The sequence below is a fragment of the Ovis canadensis genome, chromosome 7, assembly GCF_042477335.2.
Source record: "Ovis canadensis isolate MfBH-ARS-UI-01 breed Bighorn chromosome 7, ARS-UI_OviCan_v2, whole genome shotgun sequence".
NCBI classification, from domain to species: domain Eukaryota; kingdom Metazoa; phylum Chordata; class Mammalia; order Artiodactyla; family Bovidae; genus Ovis; species Ovis canadensis.
Window position 1 is genome coordinate 112,759,007 of NC_091251.1, and position 23,818 is coordinate 112,782,824.

At 53.9% G+C, this 23,818-nt stretch overlaps 1 protein-coding gene across 5 annotated transcripts in view; it reads right to left on the reverse strand.

Annotated features, from left to right (window-relative positions):
* The window catches only part of TTC7B (tetratricopeptide repeat domain 7B), a 270,410-nt gene that overhangs the window by 230,826 nt on the left and 15,766 nt on the right, over nt 1–23,818 (reverse strand). For all 5 annotated transcript variants that reach the window (XM_069597264.1, XM_069597263.1, XM_069597261.1 and 2 more), the window contains exons 2-3: nt 10,597–10,751; nt 5,758–5,926 (exon numbers count right to left, since the gene is read on the reverse strand). In XM_069597264.1, the coding sequence (XP_069453365.1) occupies nt 5,758–5,926; nt 10,597–10,751 (324 nt within the window). The remainder of the gene's footprint in view (nt 1–5,757; nt 5,927–10,596; nt 10,752–23,818) is intronic.

A 23,818-nucleotide genomic window follows, 5' to 3' on the forward strand; every position in this document is an offset into this window, starting at 1 on the left:
CACGTCCCTTCTGAAGACAGCTATCTGGGAATGCACTGAATTGTTCTTGGCTCTTAAAGGAAGGCTGGTTGAATCCAAGGATCCATCCCCAAGTGAACGGCCCTTTGTGATAAAACCATGAACGTGGGTACAGCTCTAAAGACCTCTAACCTTCCGGGTCAGCCCTGGGAGAGACTGGTGCCTTGAAGCGTGAACTCTGACTTGGCCCCCCCAGCAAGCAGTCCTGTGAGGCCTCTGCTCCCGGCGTCCCAGGCCCCTGGCACCTGCGCCCTCAGATGCCATCAGCAGACTCTCCTCCCTGAGCACCGCTCCAGGCCTCCAGACTCGCTTGCTCTCCCACATCTGGAGCCAGACCCTCAGCCACACACAGCAGGCACCCTACAGCGCCTCTCCCCTCTTCCCACAGCTGGATGTTCCCGGAGGCTGCGGAAGAGATCTGTCCATTTGGGTTTAATCTAAGTGCATACATAAGAACAAAACTAGCTAATCTCTGTTGATCTGCCAGGCACGTGCTGAGTGCTTCCCAGGCGTTCACTCATTTCCTACAACCACCCTGTGATGTAGAAGCCATTATCACCTCCATTTCATAGATGAAAACAAGGGGCCCCAGTGAGGTGAAATTTGCACAAGACCCTAAAGCTAGTAAGTGTCAAAGCTAGAGATCACACACGTCTTGAAGTCGGCCTCCACAACCCCAAACTCTGAGCCAGCGGGTCAGAGGAGCAATTCCAAGCCCACAAACAAAGGAGGCATAAAGAAAGCAGAGGAGGCCCCACGTAGCTCCCAGCACGGTAACCGCATTCTCCAGCTGGGCACTGGTGGCTCAGTGGTCAAGAATCCGCCTGCCAGTGCAGGAGACCCAGGTTCGATCCCTGGGTCGGGAAGATCCCCTGGAGAAGGAAACAGCAACCCACTCCAGTGTTCCGGCTGGAGAATCCCATGGACAGTCCATGGGGTCACGAAGAGTCAGAGTCGGACGCGACTGAGCAACTCAACACCACCACCACCGGGCCACGGCCGTCACACAGCCCGACGAGCCTCCTAGCGAGAACTAGCTCCCCTTCCTGGCCCTGCCTGCGAGTCTCCGCCGAGGGAGCCCCTTGCCCTCTCCGGCACCGTCTCCTCCACTGGAACGCAAGACGTGTGTATGAGAGACGGCTGTGAAGGCCGTTTGTATCTGGGGGTCAGTCCTCCGCAATCTGAAAAGAGGTTGACCCCGCGCGGCTGCCTCCAGGCGCCCGGTCTCCCGCCGCGGGGGCGCCCATGCCCAGCCTCGGCTCCCGCGCGCCCCTCTCTGTTCACTCGGCACAGGCTCCTCTGTCTGCGCCCTCCTGCAGGTCCTGCCTGGGTCAGAGACGGAGCTCTGGGGGGCACACCCAACGAGGGTCTTGCATGTCCCCGGTCTCTCCTTCCTCCCCAGCGCCTGCTGGCCGTGGCTCTGTGGGAGCTCCTCACCGGCCGACTGACGGGTGTCACTCCTGCTCACCCAGAGCTCTCGCCTTTCCCCGAGCAGGGCTGCCACGGGCCGCCGCCCCCTGGGGCCGTCGGTGGCACGGACGAGGCTGCGCCCTAGAGGAGCGGGGCGCAGCAGCCCGCAGGGCTGGCGCGGCCCGCGCTCACTGGGGCCAGGGCGCCTGCGCTCCCTCCGGCAGAGGCCATCTCCGGAGACAAGCCACTTACCGCCCCCGCCGTCCTAGCTGCAGAAAGGAGCCGATGTCCCGCAGATCTAAGTCCCAAAACAGATGGTGGCCACGCGTTCACCGTTCCCAAGCCCCCCACTTGGGAGATTTCACGTGGTACCTCAATCTGCACTCAGAGCAAGGACACTCGATTCACCCACTTCTACCGGAAGCGGAAGACTTCCCGCATGCCTCCTATTCTCCTCCGCTTGTCTTCTGAGGTTTAAGGGACAGGAGGAAGGAGCTGGGGGCTGGAGGGGAGCTGAGGTCCACGTGGAGGCTCCCTGACAACGGGAATGAAGTGAACTGGACAACCCTTGGGGAAGGGCCCGCGCCAGGCTCTGTCACTCGTGACGCCGGCAGGCTCTGCACTCCTCTTAACAGGCAGCGGCCGAGTCTGAACGAGCGAGATGCGCTCACTGGGTCAGCACTGGGCAAAGGAGATGCCTCTGACCGTCACAGCTGGGAGCAGAGGCCCAGAATCGCCTAAATTACATGATGGGCATCCTGCCCAGCAGAGATCTGAGCAAAGGAACGTCCATCAGTTTCAATCAATAATTGAGCATCTCAGTCGGTAAAGAATCTGCCTGCAATGCAGGAGATGCGAGTTCAATCCCTGGTTGGGGAAGATTCTCTGGAGAAGGGAATGACTATTCACTCCCGCATTCTTGCCTGGAGAATCCCATGGACAGAGGAGCCTGGTGGGTGGTCTTTGCTACCAGGAGTCCATGGGTTGCAAAGAGCTGGACATGACTGAGCAAATAACACTTTCACGTCCAACAGCATTACGTGCCAGACACCGTGCTAGGTTCTGAGGATGGCACTCGAGCAAAACATTCTTCCTCGAGTGGAATTCACAGACTGGCGGGACGGCCTGGCAACAGTACAGCTTGTTCCAACGTGGTGTTCAGGGGACTCTAACCTCCGGTGCTACGATACTGTCAACGTGGTGGACTCTGAATGGGTGAGCACTGGGGGGCCTCGGGGAAGACGGGAAGGGTAAGCCTGCAGGCTGGGGCTTGTAGGCAGCCTGGGGCAGGGTGAGCACTGAGGGGTACCCAGGGGGGCACCGGGAGGAGGGGTGCGGGTGCAAACCAGGGGTTCTCCAGGGACCTGCACGCTTTCTGCCTGCGGAAACCTTACTGGCCCGAGCAGACTCCCACCCACATGCCAGTGGAACAGGGTGGCTGAGAACATGGACTCAGGAGCTGAGCACCCCGCAGTCTGCCCCGCTCCCAACACAGCAGAGGAGCAGGGGCCAAGGCTGAGTCCCGGCTGTAGGACCCCAGGCAGCGTATCCAACCTCCTTGGGCCTCAGTGTGCTCATCTGTGAAATGGAAAGAGTCGTGTCCATCCCACAGGTGGTGGTGAGGCTTGGCTGAGACGCCCAAACAAGAGTCACAGCACCTGGCACACAGTAGGCACCAACGTCATTCCTAGTGACCTAACCCCGTTGCGTTTCCTTCGTCTGTGAATTAGGGGTGTGGAGGATTAACTCACCTCTCAGAGGAGGTGCTTGTAACTGCGCAGTGTGGGTTTCGGACCCCCCACGAGCCAAGGCTAGCGCTACCCAGTCAAGGGAAACCGGTCCCAGCCACAGCTGCCCCAGCAGATGTGGATGTTCAGGGACATTCCCGGCTCTGGCTGAGACCCCGGGTCGAGTCAGACCTCAGGGGCCCCTGGAAGAGGGGAGGTGACCTGTGAAAGTGTGCAGCTCAGTCCACGCGGGCAGCAGCCTGCAGGCGGCAGAGGGAGGGGCGTGGGCCGGTGCCTGCCCGCCCTAGGGGCCCCTGCCCGGGACGCCTGCCCGGGCTCACTCTGGTGAAGGAGGGACAGCCCCTCCCTCCTCCCACGAGCCAGCCGCCGTGTCCCCGGAGTCGTGCTGGGGCTGCCGCCATCACGCACCACCCAGGGCCAGTCTCGAGCTGCGGCCCTCCTTGCCCGCTTGGGTGGCAGCACAGTCCGCCCCACCAGGCTGAGGCAGAGCCCAATTCCGGACCCGAGCTTTCGGCGCTAAAGCACCCTCAGAGCCCCGCCGCCCTAGCGGGCAAACCAGCAAACCAGCCCCGGGCTACAAGCCCGCAGGCCCCAGGCCAGCCAGGTGACTGGGAACCGCCAGGTGACGCCCTGCTCTTGCCACAGAGTCCTGACCCTGGCCCCAGATCACACACACACACACACACACACACACACACACACACACACCCCTCCCACAGCCCAGGGCATGTGAGGTGCTGGGCTAGCAGCAGGCAGAGGCCCCAGATCACACACACACACACACACACACACACAGACACACACACACACCTCCCACAGCCCAGGGCATGTGAGGTGCTGGGCTAGCAGCAGGCAGAGGAGGGCAGCTGTGTGGCGCAGACCCTTGGAACCACTGAGACAGCCTCGCAGGCCTGTCAGCCCCAGCACCCTGTTGGAGTGACAGCCCACGGGAACACAGAGATTAACTAGAGGAATCTAAACGCCCTGGAGCAAGATTCCCGGGGAACGGGGTGAATATGCCGCCCGGCCACAGAGCTCTCAAGCGGGCACGCTGAGGTTGGGTCAGCACTGCACCGGGCAACCGAGGCGGACCGCAGCTGCACACGAGTGGCCAGCTCACTGCTGGCCCAGAGGGGGCAGCCGCCTGGGACCCAGGCCTCTGTGTGGCCACGGTTGGCAGGAAGGGGAGGGGCAGCTTCAGAGGGTCTCCTTCTTACGGAGGCCTTCAGAGCGCCACTAAGTGCGCCTCTTCCTCCAGGAAGCCTTCCTGGCCCCGCTGGCCCACAGCCATCTTTCCCTTGCAAAGTTGTTACCCAGGCCTGGCTTTTCTCGTTTGCTGTTTTTTTGCAGCTAACATTTCAATACATCATTTAGTAAATGCTTTACATATATTATGTGACTTTGTCCTCAGAACTCTATGAAGTGGTTGTGATTATACCCATTTCACAGATGAGGAAGTGACAACTTAGAAAGGTCAAATAGCGTGCGCGTCCTGCCTTCTTATCCTTTTCCTCCCCATGGGACTGAGCTCCCTCAGATCAGATTATAGTCCTCTGCGGCAAACAGAGCAGCCCTTCCCTCTTCTATGCCCTGAGCTGCTAGGCCCCCAGGTAAACGCCAAGGCTTAATTAACCCAGCATGCTGAGTCACTCAGTCGCGTCCGACTCTTTGTGACCCTATGGACCGTAGCCCCCCAAGCTCCTCTGTCCATGGGATTCTCCAGGCAAACACACTGGAGTGGGTTGCTGTGCCCTCCTCCAGGGGATCTTCCTGACCCAGGGATCAAACCTGTGTCTCTTACGTCTCCTGCATTGGCAGGCGGGTCACCTGGGATGCCGAGGTGGTCTTACAAATGCGGTCAGCCAATAAAAATCAGCCATGCGTCAACTGGCCATCCAGTAAGGATGCCTGTATATATACGTGTGGGTGCATGCTCTCACTTCCGTCGTGTCTGACTCTCTGCGACCCCACGGACTGTAGCCCGCCAGGCTCCTCTGTCCATGGGATTCTCCAGGCAAGAACACTGGAGTGGGTTGCCATGCCCTCCTCCAGGGGATCTTCCCAACCAGGGATCGAATCCGGGTCTCCCGCTTGGCAGGTGGATTCTTTACTGCTGAGCTAGTGGGGAAACCCTGTTTATACGCTGTGAATTGAAAGCCGCTCAGTCGTGTCCGACTCTTTGCGACCCCAAGAACCACTCAGTCCGTGGAATTCTCCAGGCCAGAAGACTGGAGTGGGCAGCCTTTCCCCTCTCCAGAGGATCTTCCCAACCCAAGGATGGAACCCAGGTCTCCTGCATTGCAGGAGGATTCTTTACCAGCTGAGCTACCAAGAATGGCCCCTGCTTAAGTTGCAGATAAACTATCGGGAAACTTGACTGAAATATATTTCTCCTGCAAAGCCAACTGAGGAGCTGCAGTTCTGGGGAAACGCCACGTCGCCGGGCCTAGAAAGGCCCACAGCCTGCGGTGGGGCCACCCCAGCTGCCTCGCCAGGAGCGGCCGGGGAGGACGCCCAGGAAAGCTCCGAGGCCCGGGCAGCAGAGCCGGGGCTCGGCCCGCGGGAGCGCGCGCGGCCTCACCTTGGGTGGCGTAGGCCTCGGCGGCCATGCGCAGCCGGTAGGGGGGCGCGCCCGCCAGCGGCCAGTCCTCCAGGCCCGCCCGCGCGTAGAGGCTGAGCGCGCCGTCATAGTCCCCTTCCACGTAGTGCAGCTTGGCCAGGACCAGACTGGACTCCTGCAGGAATTCTGACTGGAGGGGAGAGGAGAGAAAAGAAACACTGTCCTCAGATGCGCGCCCGACACTCCCCGCGGGCCTGCGCGCCCCAGGCCCGGCGGCCCTGGGAGCTCCCCGGCCGCGCCGTCCACGGGGCCCAGCGACTGCGACTGCGGGGCGGCTGCAAAAGGTGGTCTCTCCGCCCCCGGGGAGCATCACTCCGCCATCATCAGGAGCGGAGTGCTGACCCCTGCCGCCACACGGGCCAGCCTCAGAAGCATGGCGCCAAGCGGAAAAGCCCGGCACACAGGCTGCGGGTGCTGGCCGGGGCGGTCAGCTCTACCGAGGCTGAAACGGACAAGCGCCGCCTGGGGCTGGGAGGGTGGGGGCAGGGGCGGCGCCTGCCGACGGTTACAGGCCCCTTTCTGGGCTGATGAGAATGTTCCAGAATTGAGGCAATATTTGCACAGCTCTGCGACTCTACTGTGAAAGTGAACTGAAAGTCGCTCAGTCGTGTCCCACTCCTTGCGACTCCATGGCCTACACAGTCCTTGGACTTCTCCAGGCCAGAATCCTGGAGTGGGTAGCCTATCCCTTCTCCAGCGGATCTTCCTGACCCAGGAATTGAACCCAGCTCTCCCGCATTGCGAGCAGATTCTTTACCGGGTGAGCCACCAGGGAAGCCCACGAATACTGGCGTGGGTAGCCTACCCCTCCTCCAGCGGATCTTCCCGACCAGGAATCAAACAAGGGTCTCCTGCATTGCAGACAGATTCTTTTTAGTGACTCTACTGAAAACCATTAAATCGCACACTTTATTTTTTTTGCAATAGTAGAAGATGTTTATCAGTTTTCACAATCAATACCCAGGCAAAAAAATAAAAGGATCATTACAATTGCAAGCCAGAATGCAAACATGATTAACCTAACAATATAAAATAATTACATACAGTTTGGGGTGTTAAGCAGAGGGATGTGGGAAGTGCACACATGCCCAGGCTTTCATCTGCCCAGCCAGTCTCTGTCTTTTGGTTCATGCATTTAATCCATTTACATTTAAGGTAATTATTGATATGTATGATCCTATTACCATTTTCTTAATTTTGGGGGGTTTATGTAGGTCTTTTCTTTCTCTGGTGTCTCCTGCTTAGAGAAGTTTCTTTAGCATTTGTTGTAAAGCTGGTTTGGTGGTGCTGAATTCTTTTAACTTTGCTTGTCTCTAAAGCTTCTGATTTCTCCGTCAAATCTGAACAAGGATTCTATGGCATGTGAATTATGTTTCAGTAAAGCTGCTGTAAAACAAGCTCCCCTCAGGCCTCAGGCTGGGCCAAGGATGGAAGGAATGTGTTATGAACAAAACACAGAAGCACCTGTCTCAACAAAGGCGGCTCCGTGGACATCCTGGTGGGCTGAGCGCACAGCACTGGGGCTGTGCCACTGACTGTAGCCCAAATAACCCGAGGAGGGAGGCTTTCTGAACTCGTGTAAGAACCAGACTTTCTTTCTTTCCAGGGACAAGCTTTTCTAGCTGAGCTATTCCAGCTGCTTATGGGGACTGACCAGGTCCCTCCAGAGGGTGCACGTTCGAGCATCCTGGGCCCTTCCCCAGCCCCACTTATCCCCGGGGAGAGGAGAGGTGACCCAGCCGTCTACGTAGCACCCTCTCCTAGGCATCCTCCCTGGAACCCCAGCCATACAAGGCTGAAGTTTTCAGCTGACGGACACACACCACGAAGCACCACTATCCTGTAATCTATGGCTGAGATGGGGTGGGCGGCACACAGGTCACTGGCCAGAGCATGGTCAGCTTCCAGGCAGTCCTTGAAAGGGCACAGGGGCAGCGCTGGAAAGGACACAGGGCAGACAGAGAGACTGAAGGGAGCAAAGGGGTTTTAAGAGTGGGCCAAGCAAGTGACACCAATGCACGCATCAGAATTATATATGGAAACAGAAATCAAAGCAGACTTGAGAAAACAGAAAAAGAGCTATGAAAAAAGCATCCACTGCGGGGTTCTCCAGCAGGAGAGGGGGACAGGGCAGCCTGGCTACGGTGGAAAGGGTTCTGCCATGCCCCCTCTCTCTCCCTGGAACTGAGAACTGCAGGCTGGAAAGCAAACTGAAGCGGGAAGGGGAGGGGAATTACTGTCTGCCGGGTCCAGAGCTTCAGCTTGGGGTGATGAAAAGGTTCTGAGGATGGGTGGTGGTGATGAGGATATGAACACACTTAAAACCACTGGCTTCCCTGGTGGCTCAGAGGTTAAAGCATCTGCCTCCAATGCGGGAGACCCGGGTTCGAACTCTGGGTTCGATCCCTGGGTCCGATCCCTGGGTTGGGAAGATTCCCTGGAGAAGGAAATGGCAACCTGCTCCAGTATTCTTGCCTGGAGAAGCCCACAGACGGAGGAGCCTGGTAGGCTACAGTCCACGGGGTCGAAAAGAGTTGGACATGACTGAGCGACTTCACTTTCACTTTCAAAACCACTGACTTGGGACATTCCTGGCGGTCCAGTGCTTAAGACTTTGCCCTCCAGAGCAGGGGGCACAGGTCTGATCCCTGGTCAGCGAGTTTAGACCCCACATGCCTGGCCAAAAAACCAAAACATGAAACGGAAACAATATTGTAACAAATTCAATAAAGACTTTAAAAGTGGCCCACATAAAAAAAAAAAATCTTTAACAAAATAAAAAATGAAGCCAGCGAACTATACGCTATGAAATGGTTATAATGATAAATTTTATGTTCTTTATATTCTACCACAAGAAAAAAATGCTTTCAATTTAAAAAAATGTTAACAAATGTGAAGGCCAGATGTCCAACATGAAGGAGCTTGAGGAAAATTCTCAGGGATGGAGGCGCAGCCTGTAGAGGCTTGCTGGGCGAGTGCTGAGGAGGAGACGGCTAGGCCCAGGCCCCGGCCAGGGGACCCGGGAGCAGCCCCAGCCTCGGGCCCACCGCCCAGCCCGGGATGAGCTCAGCTTTCTCAGCTTGAGTCAGAGGCCAGGCCCCCGGCTGCCCATTCAGACTTTTTGCCCCAACACAGCCCCTGTTCTGGTCTCTCCAGCCTCGGTGCACCACCTCGGTGTTTCACAGGCACCTATGAGGTCGCTGGATGGCATCACTGATTCAGTGGACGTGAATGTGGGCAAACTCTGGGAGATAGGGAAGGGCAGGGAGGCCTGGCGTGCTGCAGTCCACGGGGTTGCAGAGTCGGACATGACTGAGCGACTGAACAAGAACATGTCTGCACAGGGCTTTCCCCAGCTCCCAGGCAGGAGACCCTGGACCTTGGGGTCAAGCAGAGGGGAAATTTCACATGGGCCAGTGGGAGTGGGGCGGTCTGCCCACGCAGTAGCAAGGCGACTCTGGAGCACTTTACAAGGCTCTGGTGCTCACGCTCGGTCGTGTCGGGCTCTCTGCGACCCCTGGACTGCAGCCCACGGGATTTTCCCTGCACGGCTTCCTCCGTCCCTGGGGTTTTCACACCTAGAATACTGCAGTGGGCTGCCATTTCCTGCTCCAGGGGAATCTTCCTGACCCAGAGATCAAACCTGCCTTTTCAGTGTCTCCAGCATGGTCCAGCTTAACCACTGGGGAAGCCCCGCTTTTGGCAACGGGAGAAACACTGTATGGGCAGAACAAGGAAAGTAGCAAAAACTGCCGCGTATCTAGAGCTATCCGACTGGGAAAGAATCTGTACCCCTGAGACTCAAAACGACTTGAGCTAAGTGGGCTTACAGGAGAGAAATGTGAAGCTCAGAGGTTAAGCAGCTTCCCAAGATCACATAGCTTATGACGCCACGCTGGAAAGCAAACTCGGAAATCTAAGTTGAAATTCAATATTCTTGTTACCACACTGGATTGTGAGGGATGAAGAGGACCCGGTGAAACAAAAGGTTTACCACACGAAATGAGGGGGATTGGAAGTGGGACAGAACCTAGTCAGGGCCCCCCACCCCGCGCAGCAGCAGGCGCACTCCCACTCCTGGAAGGACACCTGAGGGCCTGCACCGTCCCCTCTAACGAGACCCACCAGAGTCCCGAGAACCAGCTTCGTGAAGAACGACCGACGTGGAGACAAGCGTCCCTAAGTCTGAAGGGAAGTGCAGGAAGGGAGGAAGGAAGAAGGAAAGAAGTCAGAGGGGCAAAAACTCACAGCGCTGCAGGCTGGGCTGGGGACGGGGGCGGGGGTGAGGCGAGATGAAAAGCTTCCGGCAGGAGAGCCTCGCGAGGGGGGACGCAGACGAGACCCAGGAACGGGCGGATGGACACAGGGCAGCCCCTCAAGCGCTAGGGCCCTCGGCGGGCAGAGGGGGCTCCTGCCAGGTCCCCCCACAGCTCGGCCCGGCCGCCCGGGACGCTCGGCTGCAGACCTCGGGCGGGCGAGGATCGCTGGCTAAGGGACCGCGGGACTAGCTCCTCCGCTGTCGGTGGGATAAAGCCAGGCTGAGCCCCGGGCCACACCTGACAGCTTCATGCCAGACCCCTGGGGACGGCAGTGCCACTTCTCAGGAGAACGTGGCCTCAGAGGCCCTCCTGGGAGAGAAGCTGCGGGTCTGGAAGCCCCGCGTCGAGTGCCCTCCAGAGCCCGGAAGCACGAGGGTGGAGCGGCTCCCACGCCCCGCCCCCTGCCCCGCCCCCAGGCCCCAGGCCCCGCCCCGGCCCCGCCCCCAGGCCCCGCCCCGGCCCCGCCCCCAGGCCCCGGTACCTTGAGGTTGCCTCGGTCCAGGGCGGCGGTCAGATGCTTGCGGACCTCCGTCAGCTGGGGCCGGGGGCCTCGGGGGCTGGCGCCCTGCCGCAGGGGGTGTTCCTTCAGGTACTGCTCCAGCTTGGCCTCCCCGAGGAGGAGCTCCGCCATGTCATCTGCGAAGAACAGAGGCAGCGGGTGAACGGGGCGAGGGTCTGCGTGCGGGGAGCCTCCGGGACCATCTCACAGTGAGTCCTCCTAATTAGTAAAGAAGCTTCCAGAGGAGGGCAGCTCAAGCACTCACTCCTCGTCCCGTACTTCCTGCTCTAGAAAGATTTGCTGATGTTGCTCCGTCGCTCAGTCTTGTCTGACTCTGACCCCACGGACTGCAGCGCCCCAGGCCTCCCTGTCCATCACCACCTCCCGGAGTTTGCTCAGACTCATGTCCATCGAGTCGGTGATGCCATCCAACCAAAAGACGGATACACGTTAACATGGAGAGAGCTCAAGATCAGTAGGAAACACAAAGTTGTCTTAGGATTTATTCAGTACGATCTTACCAAGACACATAAAACGCAATACTCTGTATCTTCCAAAGATGATGCAGTGAAATCTAGCTCTTTTGTGGTCTATAGCCTTATACATGGACATGAACTGGTAGGATGTCTTGTGTATGCAAGACCTTTAAAACAAGTTTGTATGGAAATGACCTGAACATAGGCAGTCTGTTTCTGCCTAAAAGTCAGAACTCTACAGACATGCTGTCTGGGAATGCTTATAGGAAGGCTCTCCTCCAAGAGTGTATTACTTACGCTTCTAACTTTGTTAATGTTGCTGTTGGCTTGTTAATTAGAATAAAAACCTCACTCTGAGAGCAGCTCTCTGGAATCCACACATCCAGATTGTTCTGAGAACACCCAGAACAATTCATACCCCAGCCTGAACATGGTCTATTTCTTTCTGTGATGGAACAGAACATACTTGTATTAAAATATAAATGCAGTTTTTAAAGACCTAGGAAAATATGCCTCAAGCTCAAACTCATGAGAGGAGTTCTCTTTCACGGATCACAGCCTCCTTGTGGCAGAGGGGCCTGTGGAACTCATGAAGCTATGAGCCACGCCATACAGGGCTGCCCAACAGGGACAGGTCATCATGGAGGCTTCTGACACAGTGCGGTCCGTGGAGGAGGGAGTGGCAAACCACTCTAGCATTCCTGCCTCAAGAACCTCATGAACAGTATGAAAAAGCAAAAAGATATGACACCCGGAAGATGAGCCCCAGGTCAGAAGGTGTCCAATATGCTCTTGGGGAAGAGTGGAGAAAAAGTCCCAGAAAGAATGAAGTGGCTCGGCCACAGCAGAAACGATGCCCAGTTGTGCACGGGTCTGGTGGTGAAACTAAAGTCCAGTGTTGTAAAGAACAGTATTGTGTAGGAACCTGGAATGTTAGGTCCGTGAATCCAGGCAAATCGGACATGGTGAAGCAGGAGACAACAAGAGCGAACGTGGACATCTTAGGACAAGGTGAACTACAATGGACAGGAATGGCGAATTTAATTCAGGTGACCGTTATATCTACTACTATGGGCAAGAGTCCCTTGGAAGAAATGCAGTAGCCCTTTTAGCCTGAAATGCAGCACTTGGGTGCAATCTCAGAAGCGACAGGATGATCTTGGTTTGTTTCCAAGGCACATCATTCAACATCACAGTAATCCAAGTCTAAGGTCCAACCACTACCCAAAGAAGCTGAGTTGACCAGTTTTATGAAGACCTACAAAACCGTCTAGAGCCAACACCTGGAAAAGACGGTCTTTACATCACAGGGAACCGGAATGCAAAGTAGGAAGTCAAGAGATACCTGCAGCAACAGGCAAGTTTGGCCTTAGAGTACAGAATGAAGCAAGGCAAAGGCTAACAGAGTTTTGTCAAGAGAACTCACTGGTCATAGCAAACACCTGTTTCCAACAGACAAAAGATGACTCTACACATGGACATCACCAGATGGTCAACACTGAAATCAGATTGATTATATTCTTTGCAGCTAAAGATAGAGAAGCTCTGTACAGTCAGCAAAAACAAGACCAGGGGCCGACTGTGGCTCAGATCATAAGCTCCTTACTGCAAAATTCAGGCTTAAATTGAAGAAAGTAGGAAGACCATTAGGCCTTTCAGGTATGACCTAAATCAAATCCCTTATGATCTGTGGAGGTGATGAATAGATTCAAGGGATTAGGTCTGGTAAACAGAGTGCCTGAAGCACTATGGACAGAGGTTCATAACCTTGTACAAGAGGAAGAGACCAAAACAATTCAAGAAAAAGAAATGCAAGAAGGCAAAGTGGTTGTCTGAGCAGGCCTTAAAAATAGCTAACAAAAGAGGAGCAAGAGGCAAAGGAAAAAAGGAAAGATACACCCCACTGAATGCAGAGAATAATAAGGAAAGGTCAGAAAGCCTTCTCAGGTGAGCAATGCAAAGAAATAGAGGAAAGCAGTAGAATGGGAAAGACTAGAGATTCATTGGAAAAGACTCTGATGCTGGGAGGGATTGAGGGCAGGAGGAGAAGGGGAGGACAGAGGATGAGATGGCTGGATGGCATCACGGACTCGACGGACACGAGTCTGAGTGAACTCCGGGAGTTGGTGATGGACAGGGAGGCCTGGCGTGCTGCAATTCATGGGGTCGCAAACAGTTGGACTCGACTGAGTGACTGAACTGAACTGAACTGAGAGACATCTTCAAGAAAATTAGAGATACCAAGGGAACATTTCATTCAAGGATGGGCTCAATAAAGGACAGGAATGGTAAGGACCTAATACAAGCAGGAGAAATTGAGAAGAAAAGAAGTGGCAAGAATACACAGAACTGTACAGTAATGGTCCTAATGACCCTGCTAACCACAGTGGTGTGGCCACTCACCTAGAACCAGACGTCCTGGACTGAAAGCCAAGTGGGCCCCAGGAAGCATCACAACTAACAAAGTTAGTGGAGGCAATGGAATTTCAGCTGAGTTATCTAGAATCCTAAAAGATGATGCTGTGAAAGTGCTGCAACTCAATATGTCAACAAATTTGGAAAACTCAGCAGTGGCCACAGAACTGGAAAAGGTCAGTTTTAATTCCAATCCCAAAGAAAGGCAATGCCAAAGAATTCTCAAACTATTGTACAGTTGTGCTCATCTCACACGCTAGCAAGATCATGCTCAAAATCCTTCAAGCCAAGCTTTAGCAATATGTGAACTGAGAACTTCCAGATGTAGAAGCTGGATTTAGAAAAGGCAGAGGAATCAGAGATCAAATTACCAACGTTTGTTGGGTCACAGAGAAAGCAAAGGAATTCCAGAAAAACATTTACTTCTGCTTCATTGACTATGCTAAAGCCTTTGACTGTGTGGATCAGAACACACTGTGGAAAATTCTTAAAGAAATGGGAATACCAGACCACCTGACCTGTCTTCTGAGAAACCTGTATGTGGGTCAAGAAACATCAGTAAGAACCAGACATGGAGCAAGTTCCAAATCGGAAAGGAGTGCATCGAGGCTGTATTTTGTCACCATGCTTAACTTATATGCATAATACATCATGAGAAATGCTGAGCTGGATGAACCACAAGCTCAAATCAAGATTGCCGGGAGAAATATCAGTAACCTCAGATATGCAGATGACACCACCCTTATGGCAGAAAGTGAAGAGGAACTCAAAAGCCTCTTGGTGAAAGTGAAAGAGGAGAGTGGAAAAGTTGGCTTAAAACTCAACATTCAGAAAATGAAGATCATGGCATCCAGTCCCATCACTTCATGGCAGATAGATGGGGAAAAGGTGGAAGCACTCAGAGACTTTACTTTTTTGGCTCCAAAATCACTGCAGATGCTGACTGCAGCCGTGAAATTAAGACACTTGCTCCTTGAAGGAAAGCTATGACAAACCTAGACAGCATATTAAAAAGCAGAGACATTACTTTGCTGACAAAGGTCTGTCTAGTCAAGGCTATGGTTTTTCCAGTAGTCATGTATGGATGTGAGAGCTGGACCATAAAGAAAGCTGAGCACCAAAGAACTGATGCTTTTGAACTGTGATGTTGGAGAAGACTCCTGAGAGTCCCTTGGACTGCCAGGAGATCCAACCAGTCCATCCTAAAGGAAATCAGTCCATATATTCATTGGAAGGACTGATGCTGAAGCTGAAGCTCCAATACTTTGACCACCTGATGCGAAGAGTTGACTCATTGGAAAAGACCCTGATGCTGGGGAAGACTGAAGGTAAAAGAAGAGGGCAGCAAAGGATGAGATGGTTGGATGGCATCGTCGATTCAATGGGCATGAATCTGAGCATACCCTGGGAGACAGTGAAGGACAGGGCAGCCTGGTAGGTACAGTCCATGGGGTGGCAAAGAGTTGGACACCACTTAGCAACTGAGCAACAACAAAAATTAACCAAAATGTATATACATCTCTATCACAGAGGCCCGCTGCGTCTGGGGAATCGGGTCGACGAGCTGTGACGAGAGCCTCTCCAAGTCCTCTGGTTAGTGGCCCAAAGCTGCTGAATCGCTAGTTCTCAGCAGCGCCTCTGTCTTGCACTGGGGAGCTGATTCTAGAGACGAGACCGAGGGCCTGGGAGGAGCCAAGCAACACCAAACAGGGCTGAGTAGGCTGTTGAACACAGTATCATGCAGTCGTCTGAGAAGAGAAAGCAATTGCCTGGTGCTGTGCAGGACTCCAGGCAGGCCCCGGGGCTGCGACAACACCAGGACCGCGGGGCCATGCACACGGGGCCCGGGCCACGGAGCGACAGCGCTTCCTCGGCGAAGTGTGAGCTTCCTGAGAAAGAACCCGGACTCGGCGGTGAGGGGCGGGCAGGCAGAGGCCTGAGGGTGAGCATCAGAGCCTCCACATGCAGAAATACTGACAGCGTGGGAGAATCACAGGACAGAACATGTCTACTATAAGCTAATACGATGCAAACACTGTATCTCAGAAACTGGGAGGAACCTCAGGGGCCCTCATTTTTCAAAACTCAATATATGTTAAATAAAAAAAAAATAACTTTTTTTTTATGGTATCAAGGATCTCTTTTATTTAATTTTTCTTCCCCTCTTTTTGGCTGGACCACGCAGCAAACAGGAACTTAATTCCCTGACCAGGGTTCGAACTGGCAGCTCCTGCAGTGGACACATGGAGTCTTAACCGCTGGACTGCCACGGAAGTCCCAACGTCAAACTTTTTAAAGCTTTATTGGACTCTTTAGGGGCCTCCCTTGTAGCTCAGAAGGTAAAGCATCTGCCTGCAATGAAGGAGACCTGGGTTTGATCCCTGGGTCAGGAGGATCCCCTGGAGAAGGAAATGGCAGCCCACTTGATATTCTTGCCTGGAAAATCCCATGGAGGGAGAAGCCTGGTAGGCTACAGTCCATGGGGTCGCAAAGAGTCGGACACAATGGAGCAACTTCACTTTTTTAGGAACTGATGTCCCGAGGTGAAGCATTTATATGGAGCGCTACAGTTGCTTCAGATCCAGTCTGTTCTTTCCATGAACGCTTCAGTCAGTCCGTCAGTTCAGCCGCTCAGTCGTGTCTGACTGTTTGCGACCCCATGAATTGCAGCGCACCACACCTCCCTGTCCATCACCAACTCCTGGAGTTCACTCAAACTCATGTCCATCGAGTCAGTGATGCCATCCAGCCATCTCATCCTCTGTCAGCCCCTTCTCCTCCTGCCCCCAATCCCTCCCAGCATCAGAGTCTTTTCCAATGAGTCAACTCTTCACATGAGGTGGCCAAAGTACTGGAGTTTCAGCTTTAGCATCAGTCCTTCCAAAGAACACACAGGATTGATTTCCTTTAGGATGGACTGGTTGGATCTCCTTGCAGTCCAAGGGACTCTCCAAGAGTCTTCTCCAACACCACAGTTCAAAAGCATCAATTCTTCAGCGCTCAGCTTTCTTCACAGTCCAACTCTCACATCCATACATGACCACTGGAAAAACCATAGCCTTGACTAGACGGACCTTTGTTGGCAAGTAATATCTCTGCTTTTGAATATGCTATCTAGGTTAGTCATAACTTTCCTTTCAAGAAGTAACGTCTTTTAATTTCATGGCTGCAATCACCATCTGCAGTGATTTTGGAGCCCAAAAAATAAAGTCTGACACTGTTTCCACTGTTTCCCCATCTATTTCCCATGAAGTGATGGGACCAGATGCCATGATCTTCATTTTCTGAATGTTGAGTTTTAAGCCAACTTTTTCACTCTCCTCTTTCACTTTCATCAAGAGGCTTTTGAGTTCCTCTTCACTTTCTGCCATAAGGGTGGTGTCATCTACATATCTGAGGTGATTGATATTTCTCCCAGCAATCTTGATTCCAGCTTGTGTTTCTTCCAGTCCAGTGTTTCTCATGATGTACTCTGCATAGAAGTTAAATAAGCAGGGTGACAATATACAGTCTTGACGTACTCCTTTTCCTATTTGGAACCAGTCTGTTGTTCCATGTCCAGTCCTAACTGTTGCTTCCTGACCTGCATACAGATTTCTCAAGAGGCAGGTTAGGTGGTCTAGTATTCCCATCTCTCTCAGAATTTTCCACAGTTTATTATGATCCACACAGTCAAAGGCTTTGGCATAGTCAATAAAGCAGAAATAGATGTTTTTCTGGAACTCTCTTCCCTTTTCCATGATTCAGCAGATGTTGGCAATTTGATCTCTGTTGTACCTGCTTTTTCTAAAACCAGCTTGAACATCTGGAAGTTCATGGTTCACGTATTGCTAAAGCCTGGCTTGGAGAATTTTGAGCATTACTTTACTACCATGTGAGATGAGTGCAATTGTGCGGTAGTTTGAGCATTCTTTGGCATTGCCTTTCTTTGGGATTAGAATGAAAACTGACCTTTTCCAGTCCTGTGGCCACTGCTGAGTTTTCCAAATTTGCTGGCATATTGAGTGCAGCACTTTCACAGCATCATCTTTCAGGATTTGCAATACCTCAACTGGAATTCCATCACCTCCACTAGCTTTGTTCATAGTGATGCTTTCTAAGGCCCACTTGACTTCACATTCCAGGAAGTCTGGCTCTAGGTGAGTGATCACACCATCATGATTATCTTGGTGGTGAAGATCTTTTTTGTACAGTTCTTCTGTGTATTCTTGCCACCTCTTCTTAATATCTTCTGCTTCTGTTAGGTCCAGACCATTTCTGTCCTTTATCAAACCCATCTTTGCATGAAATGTTCCCTTGGTATCTCTCATTTTCTTGAAGAGATTGCTAGTCTTCCCCATTCTGTTGTGTTCCTCTATTTCTTTGCATTGATCATAGCAAACATAGGAAGGCTTTCTTATCTCTCCTTGCTATTCTTTGGAACTCTGCATTCAAATGGGTATATCTTTCCTTTTCTCCTTTGCTTTTCACTTCTCTTCTTTTCACAGCTATTTGTAAGGCTTCCACAGACCACCCTTTTGCTTTTTTGCATTTCTTTTCCATGGGGACGGTCTTGATCCCTGTCTCCTGGACAATGGCATGAACCTCCATCCATAGTTCACCAGGCACTCTATCAGATCTAGGCCCTTAAGTCTATTTCTCACTTCCACTGTATAATCATAAGGGATTTGACTTAGGTCATACCTGAATGGTCTAGTGGTTTTCCCTACTTTCTTCAATTTAAGTCTGAATTTGGCAATAATTCAGACTTAAATTGAGTTCATGATCTGAGCCACAGTCAGCTTCTGGTCTTGTTTTTGCTGACTCTATAGAGCTTCTCCATCTTTGGCTGCAAATAATATAATCAGTCTGATTTCGGTGTTGACCGTCTGGTGATGTCCATGTGTAGAGTCTTCTCTTGTGTTGTTGGAAGAGGGTGTTTGCTCTGACCAGTGCGTTCTCTTGGCAAAACTCTATTAGTCTTTGCCCTGCTTCATTCCGTATTCCAAGGCCAAATTTGCCTGTTACCCCAGGTGTTTCTTGACTTCCTATTTTTGCATTCCAGTCCCCTATAATGAAAAGGACATCTTTTTTGGGTGTTAGTTCTAAAAGGTCTTGTAGGTCTTCATAGAACCATTCAACTTCAGCTTCTTCAGCGTTACTGGTTGGGGCATAGACTTGGATTACTGTGATATTGAATGGTTTGCCTTGGAAAGGAATAGAGATCATTCTGTCCTTTTTGAGATTGTTGCATCCAAGCACTGCATTTCGGTGCAGTATGAACACTTATTACTAGTTTATTTTCTCAACAGAGCCATGCTATCCGACAGAAACACACGCAAGCTGCATGTTACACTGAAATTCGTAGTGAAGTGAAGTCGCTCAGTCGTGTCCGATTCTTTGCGACCCCGTGGACTGTAGCCCAACAGGGTCCTCCAGCCATGGGATTTTCCAGGCAAGAGTACTGGAGTGGGTTGCCATTTCCTTCTCCAGGAAATCTTCCCGACCCAGGGACTGACCCCAGGTCTCCCGCATTGTAGGCAGACGCTTTACCGTCTGAGCCACCAGGGAAGTCAAGAGAAAAAAGAAACAAGTGAAGTTAATTTTAATAATATATTTTGTTTAACTCAATATATTTCAAATACTATCAGTTTAACAAGTAATCACTATTTTTAAGCTGAGATATTTTTACGTCGGTTTTCATGTTAATTTTTCCAAATCCGTCTGTTGTTTGTACTTGTAGCACACGACTCACACCTGCCACGATTCGAGAAGTCAAGCCGCTCCATGCGGTTTAGCGGCTACTGTCCTGAGCAGGAGCGGTGAGCGCTGCTCCTGAAAGGATGTCTGCCCCCTTAAAATCGGCCTATGTCCCCAGAGAGCTGTCTAGAGTGATTCTCACTGGAGTAAATGATAGGAATCTCTGAATGATAATATTTGGAATAATTTTTAAGCTCTCATCTTTACAGTTTGAATTCTTTCTAGTGAGCAGAATCATTTCCTATTACTTTTAGAAAAAATGAACTCTTCTATAAACTATAGAAAAAATAGATATGTCAGGATATTAAGAGCAGTTATTTCTGAGAGGTAAAACCACTCAGTGTACACTGAATTTCTTTACTGCATACTTTTAGTTTCTAAGAAATCAAAATGTAAAATGGGATCCACAGTCCTAGATTTAAATCTGGGTGTCACCCTGTGACTTCGGGCCTGGGGGGGGGTTAATCTCAGCGGGGGGCGGGGGGCGGGGGGAAGGGGGATGGTAATTCTAAGAAAAGCTCTGACACATAAGTCGAGAACCCTCTCGCTGCATCGCTCCACCCTGCCCCGCATCACCAGGCTCACCCCCTGCCGCTGCCCTCCGCGTGGCCTCTGGAAACAGCACGCAGAGCGGAATCCCCGGGCGGGAGAGCACCTGCGCCTCCTTCTAGGTGCGGGGCCGGGCACGTTAGCTCACTTCTCGAAGCATCCACTTCCCCCATGGATGAGACGGGGCCACCCTGCGACCGCAGCAGGGCTGCAGGACGGAGCGGCTGAGCGCTCAGGAGCAGCGGGCCGGGGGAGGAGGAGCGGCCCGGGCTGGCGGACAAGATGCGGCGGACAGGCCAGGCGAGGGGACAGCCCGCCGAAGGAAGGCGCGCAGGCCAGCTGCCTGTGCCTTGAGCAAAGTGCCCAGAGACCCGGGTGGTGAGTGAGGAGACCAGCTGGGCCCGGAACTTAGCGCCTCCCGCTGCCCGCTCCGCGGCCCCGCCACCGCGCCCCACCCTCCCCGGGGCCGCACGGAGAGGCCTGGAGGAAGGACCCGCAGTAAGCGGCGAGGTGACTCGGCAACGGCAGAGGCGAGCGGAGCGACCCGCGGGTCGGCCTGTCCCTGCCTTTGGCAGCGTCTGCCAGGCACCCGCCCCCCCCAACACGCGGCCTCCCCTGCTTCCTGTGGATCAGAGTGCCCGGGGCCCACCGGTGCACGCGGCTTCCCTGCTTCCTGTGGATCAGAGTGCCCGGGGCCCACCGGTGCACGCGGCTTCCCTGCTGCCGCGTGGGCAGCGACGGCTGCCAGACGCACGAGCATCACGGCCGGGCCCGAGGGGACGAGCTGGCGTCCAGGCCCGCAGCGCCCCCACCAGCTGCGCCGAAGGGCGGAGCCAGCTTCTGCGGGTGGTGACAGCAAGGCGCAGGGAGCCTCGGTCTCCGACACCCACGAGCGGCCACCGACTGCTGGACGCTGCTCGCGACCAGCTGGGACACGAGAGAGAAACGTTAGCGTTCACCTTGTCCTGCCCCCGTCACTCTGACCTTTGTTACAGCGGCCAGACTCGTATCCCAGCTAGATCTCCCAAACACAGAACGGGCTTTCCGCTGAGAGCCACTATCTGAGAAAACTTGGCCACGTCCGTCCCCAGGATGACTGCTTCCTAAACAGAACTCCACAGAAGCCAGCTGAGGGCTCTGGTAGAACCCTTGGCTCTTCACCGCTCCTGTCTCATGGGTCTTGACCTCCCTGCGCTTGCGCTTAGTTGCTCAGCCGTGTCGGACTCTGCACCTCTCTGGACTCTAGCCCACCAGGCTGTAATCTGTCCGTGGGATTTTTCAGGCAAGAATACTGGAGTGGGTTGCCCTCTCCTCCTCCGGGGGATCTTCCCAACCCAGGGATGGAATCCCACTGTAGGCAGATTCTTTACCCGCTGAACCACTGGGGAAGTCCCTTTTACTTCCTAGGCTTGCAAAAATGTTTCTGTAAACAAAGAGCTGCACAGCTGAAGATGGGGTAAAAACTAGTCCCCAGTGCTGGGTGGGGCCTGCGTCCTTGGTGTTCACTGATCTCCTCACCCTGGGGCGAGTCCCCAGAGTTTCGATGCAAGACGTGAAGAGAGCCCTGCGCTCCACAGCAGTGGGGAGGGGCCCCAGCAGGGGTTTAACTGAGACAAGAGGCTGTCCTTAGAGTTACAAGACCGCATCCCTTATCTCAGGCTCCTCAGGTGGCGCCAGTGGTAAAGAACCCGCCTGCCAATGCAGGAGACGTAAGAGATCCCCTGGAGAAGGGCCTGGCAACCCACTCCAGTATTCTTGCCCGGAGAATCCCATGGATAGAGGAGTGGGTTCCAACAAAGATGTGTGTAGCCCTGGCTGGGTGGAGGAGGAGACAAAGCCTTCACCAAGCGTGTGATGGGCATTTACTTGCAAGGAGGAAAATGTGTGGAAAGGCGTTCTGGGCAGAAGGAACAGAGTATGCAAAGGTGAAACACAGCCCAGCTGCTTTTGGGGAAACTCCAAGGCCTGAACCATGAAGGGAGGGGAGAGTGGGTGGGTGGTGGGGAGGGGTCTCCTGTCAGGTAGGCGAGAATCAGTTCCTCAGTTCTAGAAGGAGCTGCACATTCTGGACAAAGAGAAAAATTCAATTTGAAAGGTAGCACAGTGGCTACAAAATCATTTTGAACTTTTTAAAATTTCCAGGTTATAATTAATCTCCTGGGCAAATTTAAGTTTTCTTGGCTTCCTTTTCAAAAAGGTGACTTCCTTGCCCCTCACTCTCCCCATGAGGAAGGCAGAAATCTTACAAATATCAACCAGCTCATGCTGGAGATATTATGCAGAAATTACGAGGCCAGAGGCTGCAAGGCTCAGTCCCAGTGATGGAGGAGGCTCCTGGGTGCTGGCCAAGGACCCACGGCTTCCCGATCAGAACCCACTATCGGCGAAAGAAACAGATGGCCTGACCCAGCAGTCAGGGCCCAACCGTGTGTCCCGCTATGTGCCAGGGCGATGACGCACAAGGGAGAAAGGACCTTGGGACACACAGGAAAATTAATTTCCACCGGATTAAAGAGTTAAATGCAGAATAAAGGAGGGTCAAAATGTCGAAAACAGACTTTCCCTTCCAGACAAGATGGGCAAAACTTACCCTTCCATCTGAAAAATCCACAGTCAGGATGGCTTACACTGAACAAAAGGTAGTTTTCAAGACATTGGACGTCAGGCAACAGAGGAAAGTGATCCCGGAGGACTGGACAGCGAGCAAGGTGCCCCCCACGGCTGCCTGGAGAGCCTCCCAGTCACCACCCAGCATCCTGATCCTGAAAGACTTCCGTCTCCTCCCCCACCTGCTGCTCATACCCCGGGCGCTGGGCGGGGCGGAGGAACTGCAGAGTGGGCTGGGCCGTGCTCCCCGGGGGCCGTGCTCCCCGGGGGCCGTGCTCCCCGAGTGTGCTCCCCGAGTGTGCTCCCCGGGGGCGCTCCCTGAGTGTGCTCCCCGGGGGCGTGCTCCCTGAGTGTGCTCCCCGGGGCGTGCTCGCAGGGCTGTGCTCCCCAGGTGTGCTCCTGGGTGGGGAGCCCAGGAGCACAGCAAACAGCCTCGGCCTCGGTCGGCCCTGGGCCTGAAGCCCTGCTCCTCCCCTCGAAGCTGTGCAGCGCTGGGCAGGCGATGCGCCTCTCTGAGCCTTAGTTTCCTCTCCTTTGGCAACTGTGAGGGCCAGAGAGACAGTTTGCGGCGTGCATCGTGCCGAGCAGGTGCTGACCAAGTGTCTGTTACTAGCTCTAGTTTTTTCCCGCTTATTTAGGACTTACTATTTCCCAGAACAGTTACCCTGGATCCACCCGGGCTACAGACACAGTGTCTGTGCTTGGGAGGCCCACAGTCCAGCCGGCATCGCAGACACTGAGCAGCATCTGTCACCGGCCGAGCCACCCCGCGAACGCCGGTTGAGCGCTGGCGTCCACATCGCCCCGGGTCCACCTCCGGCTCTGGCGGGGAGTCGGCCCAAGAGGAGCAGCGATGTCCGAGGGCCCTGAGTCCGCCTGTGCTGGAGCCGGGCCGCAAAGCCGGGCCGGGCCTTCTGGGTCTCCCGGAGCAAACTGAGGGACGTCGGCTTCGGGCACCAGCTGGCTTCCTCCCAGCCCTGGCCGCGGGGACAGGAGTTCCCGGGTCCTCTCCTGCTCCCCCGGGGAGTCTCGGATGGCCAAGGGGAGGCGGGACGGGGGCCACGAGTCCTTTCACGTTTCCTGCGGGCGGCCTGAGGGCTTTGAGGCAGCAGAAACCAGCTCCCCAGTGACGTAAACGGAGACCATTCCGCAGGGCCCTCACCGGGAAGAGCCTGGGGGACTGGCCCCTGGGAGGTTCTGGTTCCGACCAGCCCACGCCCGAGCGGCCTCAGCCCCCGGGAGCCACGGAAGCCCCTTCCGCGAGGCGAACAGCTGCACCCAGAGACTTGATCCGATGGGAAAGAAAAGACATCAGCTTCCCACTCTGCTCCAAGGAGCACTTGATATCAGTGCAGAAAATCTCAACCGCTCGGTTTCTCTGTCAATAGAAAGGCATTAGATCTACTCAAACTACTCCC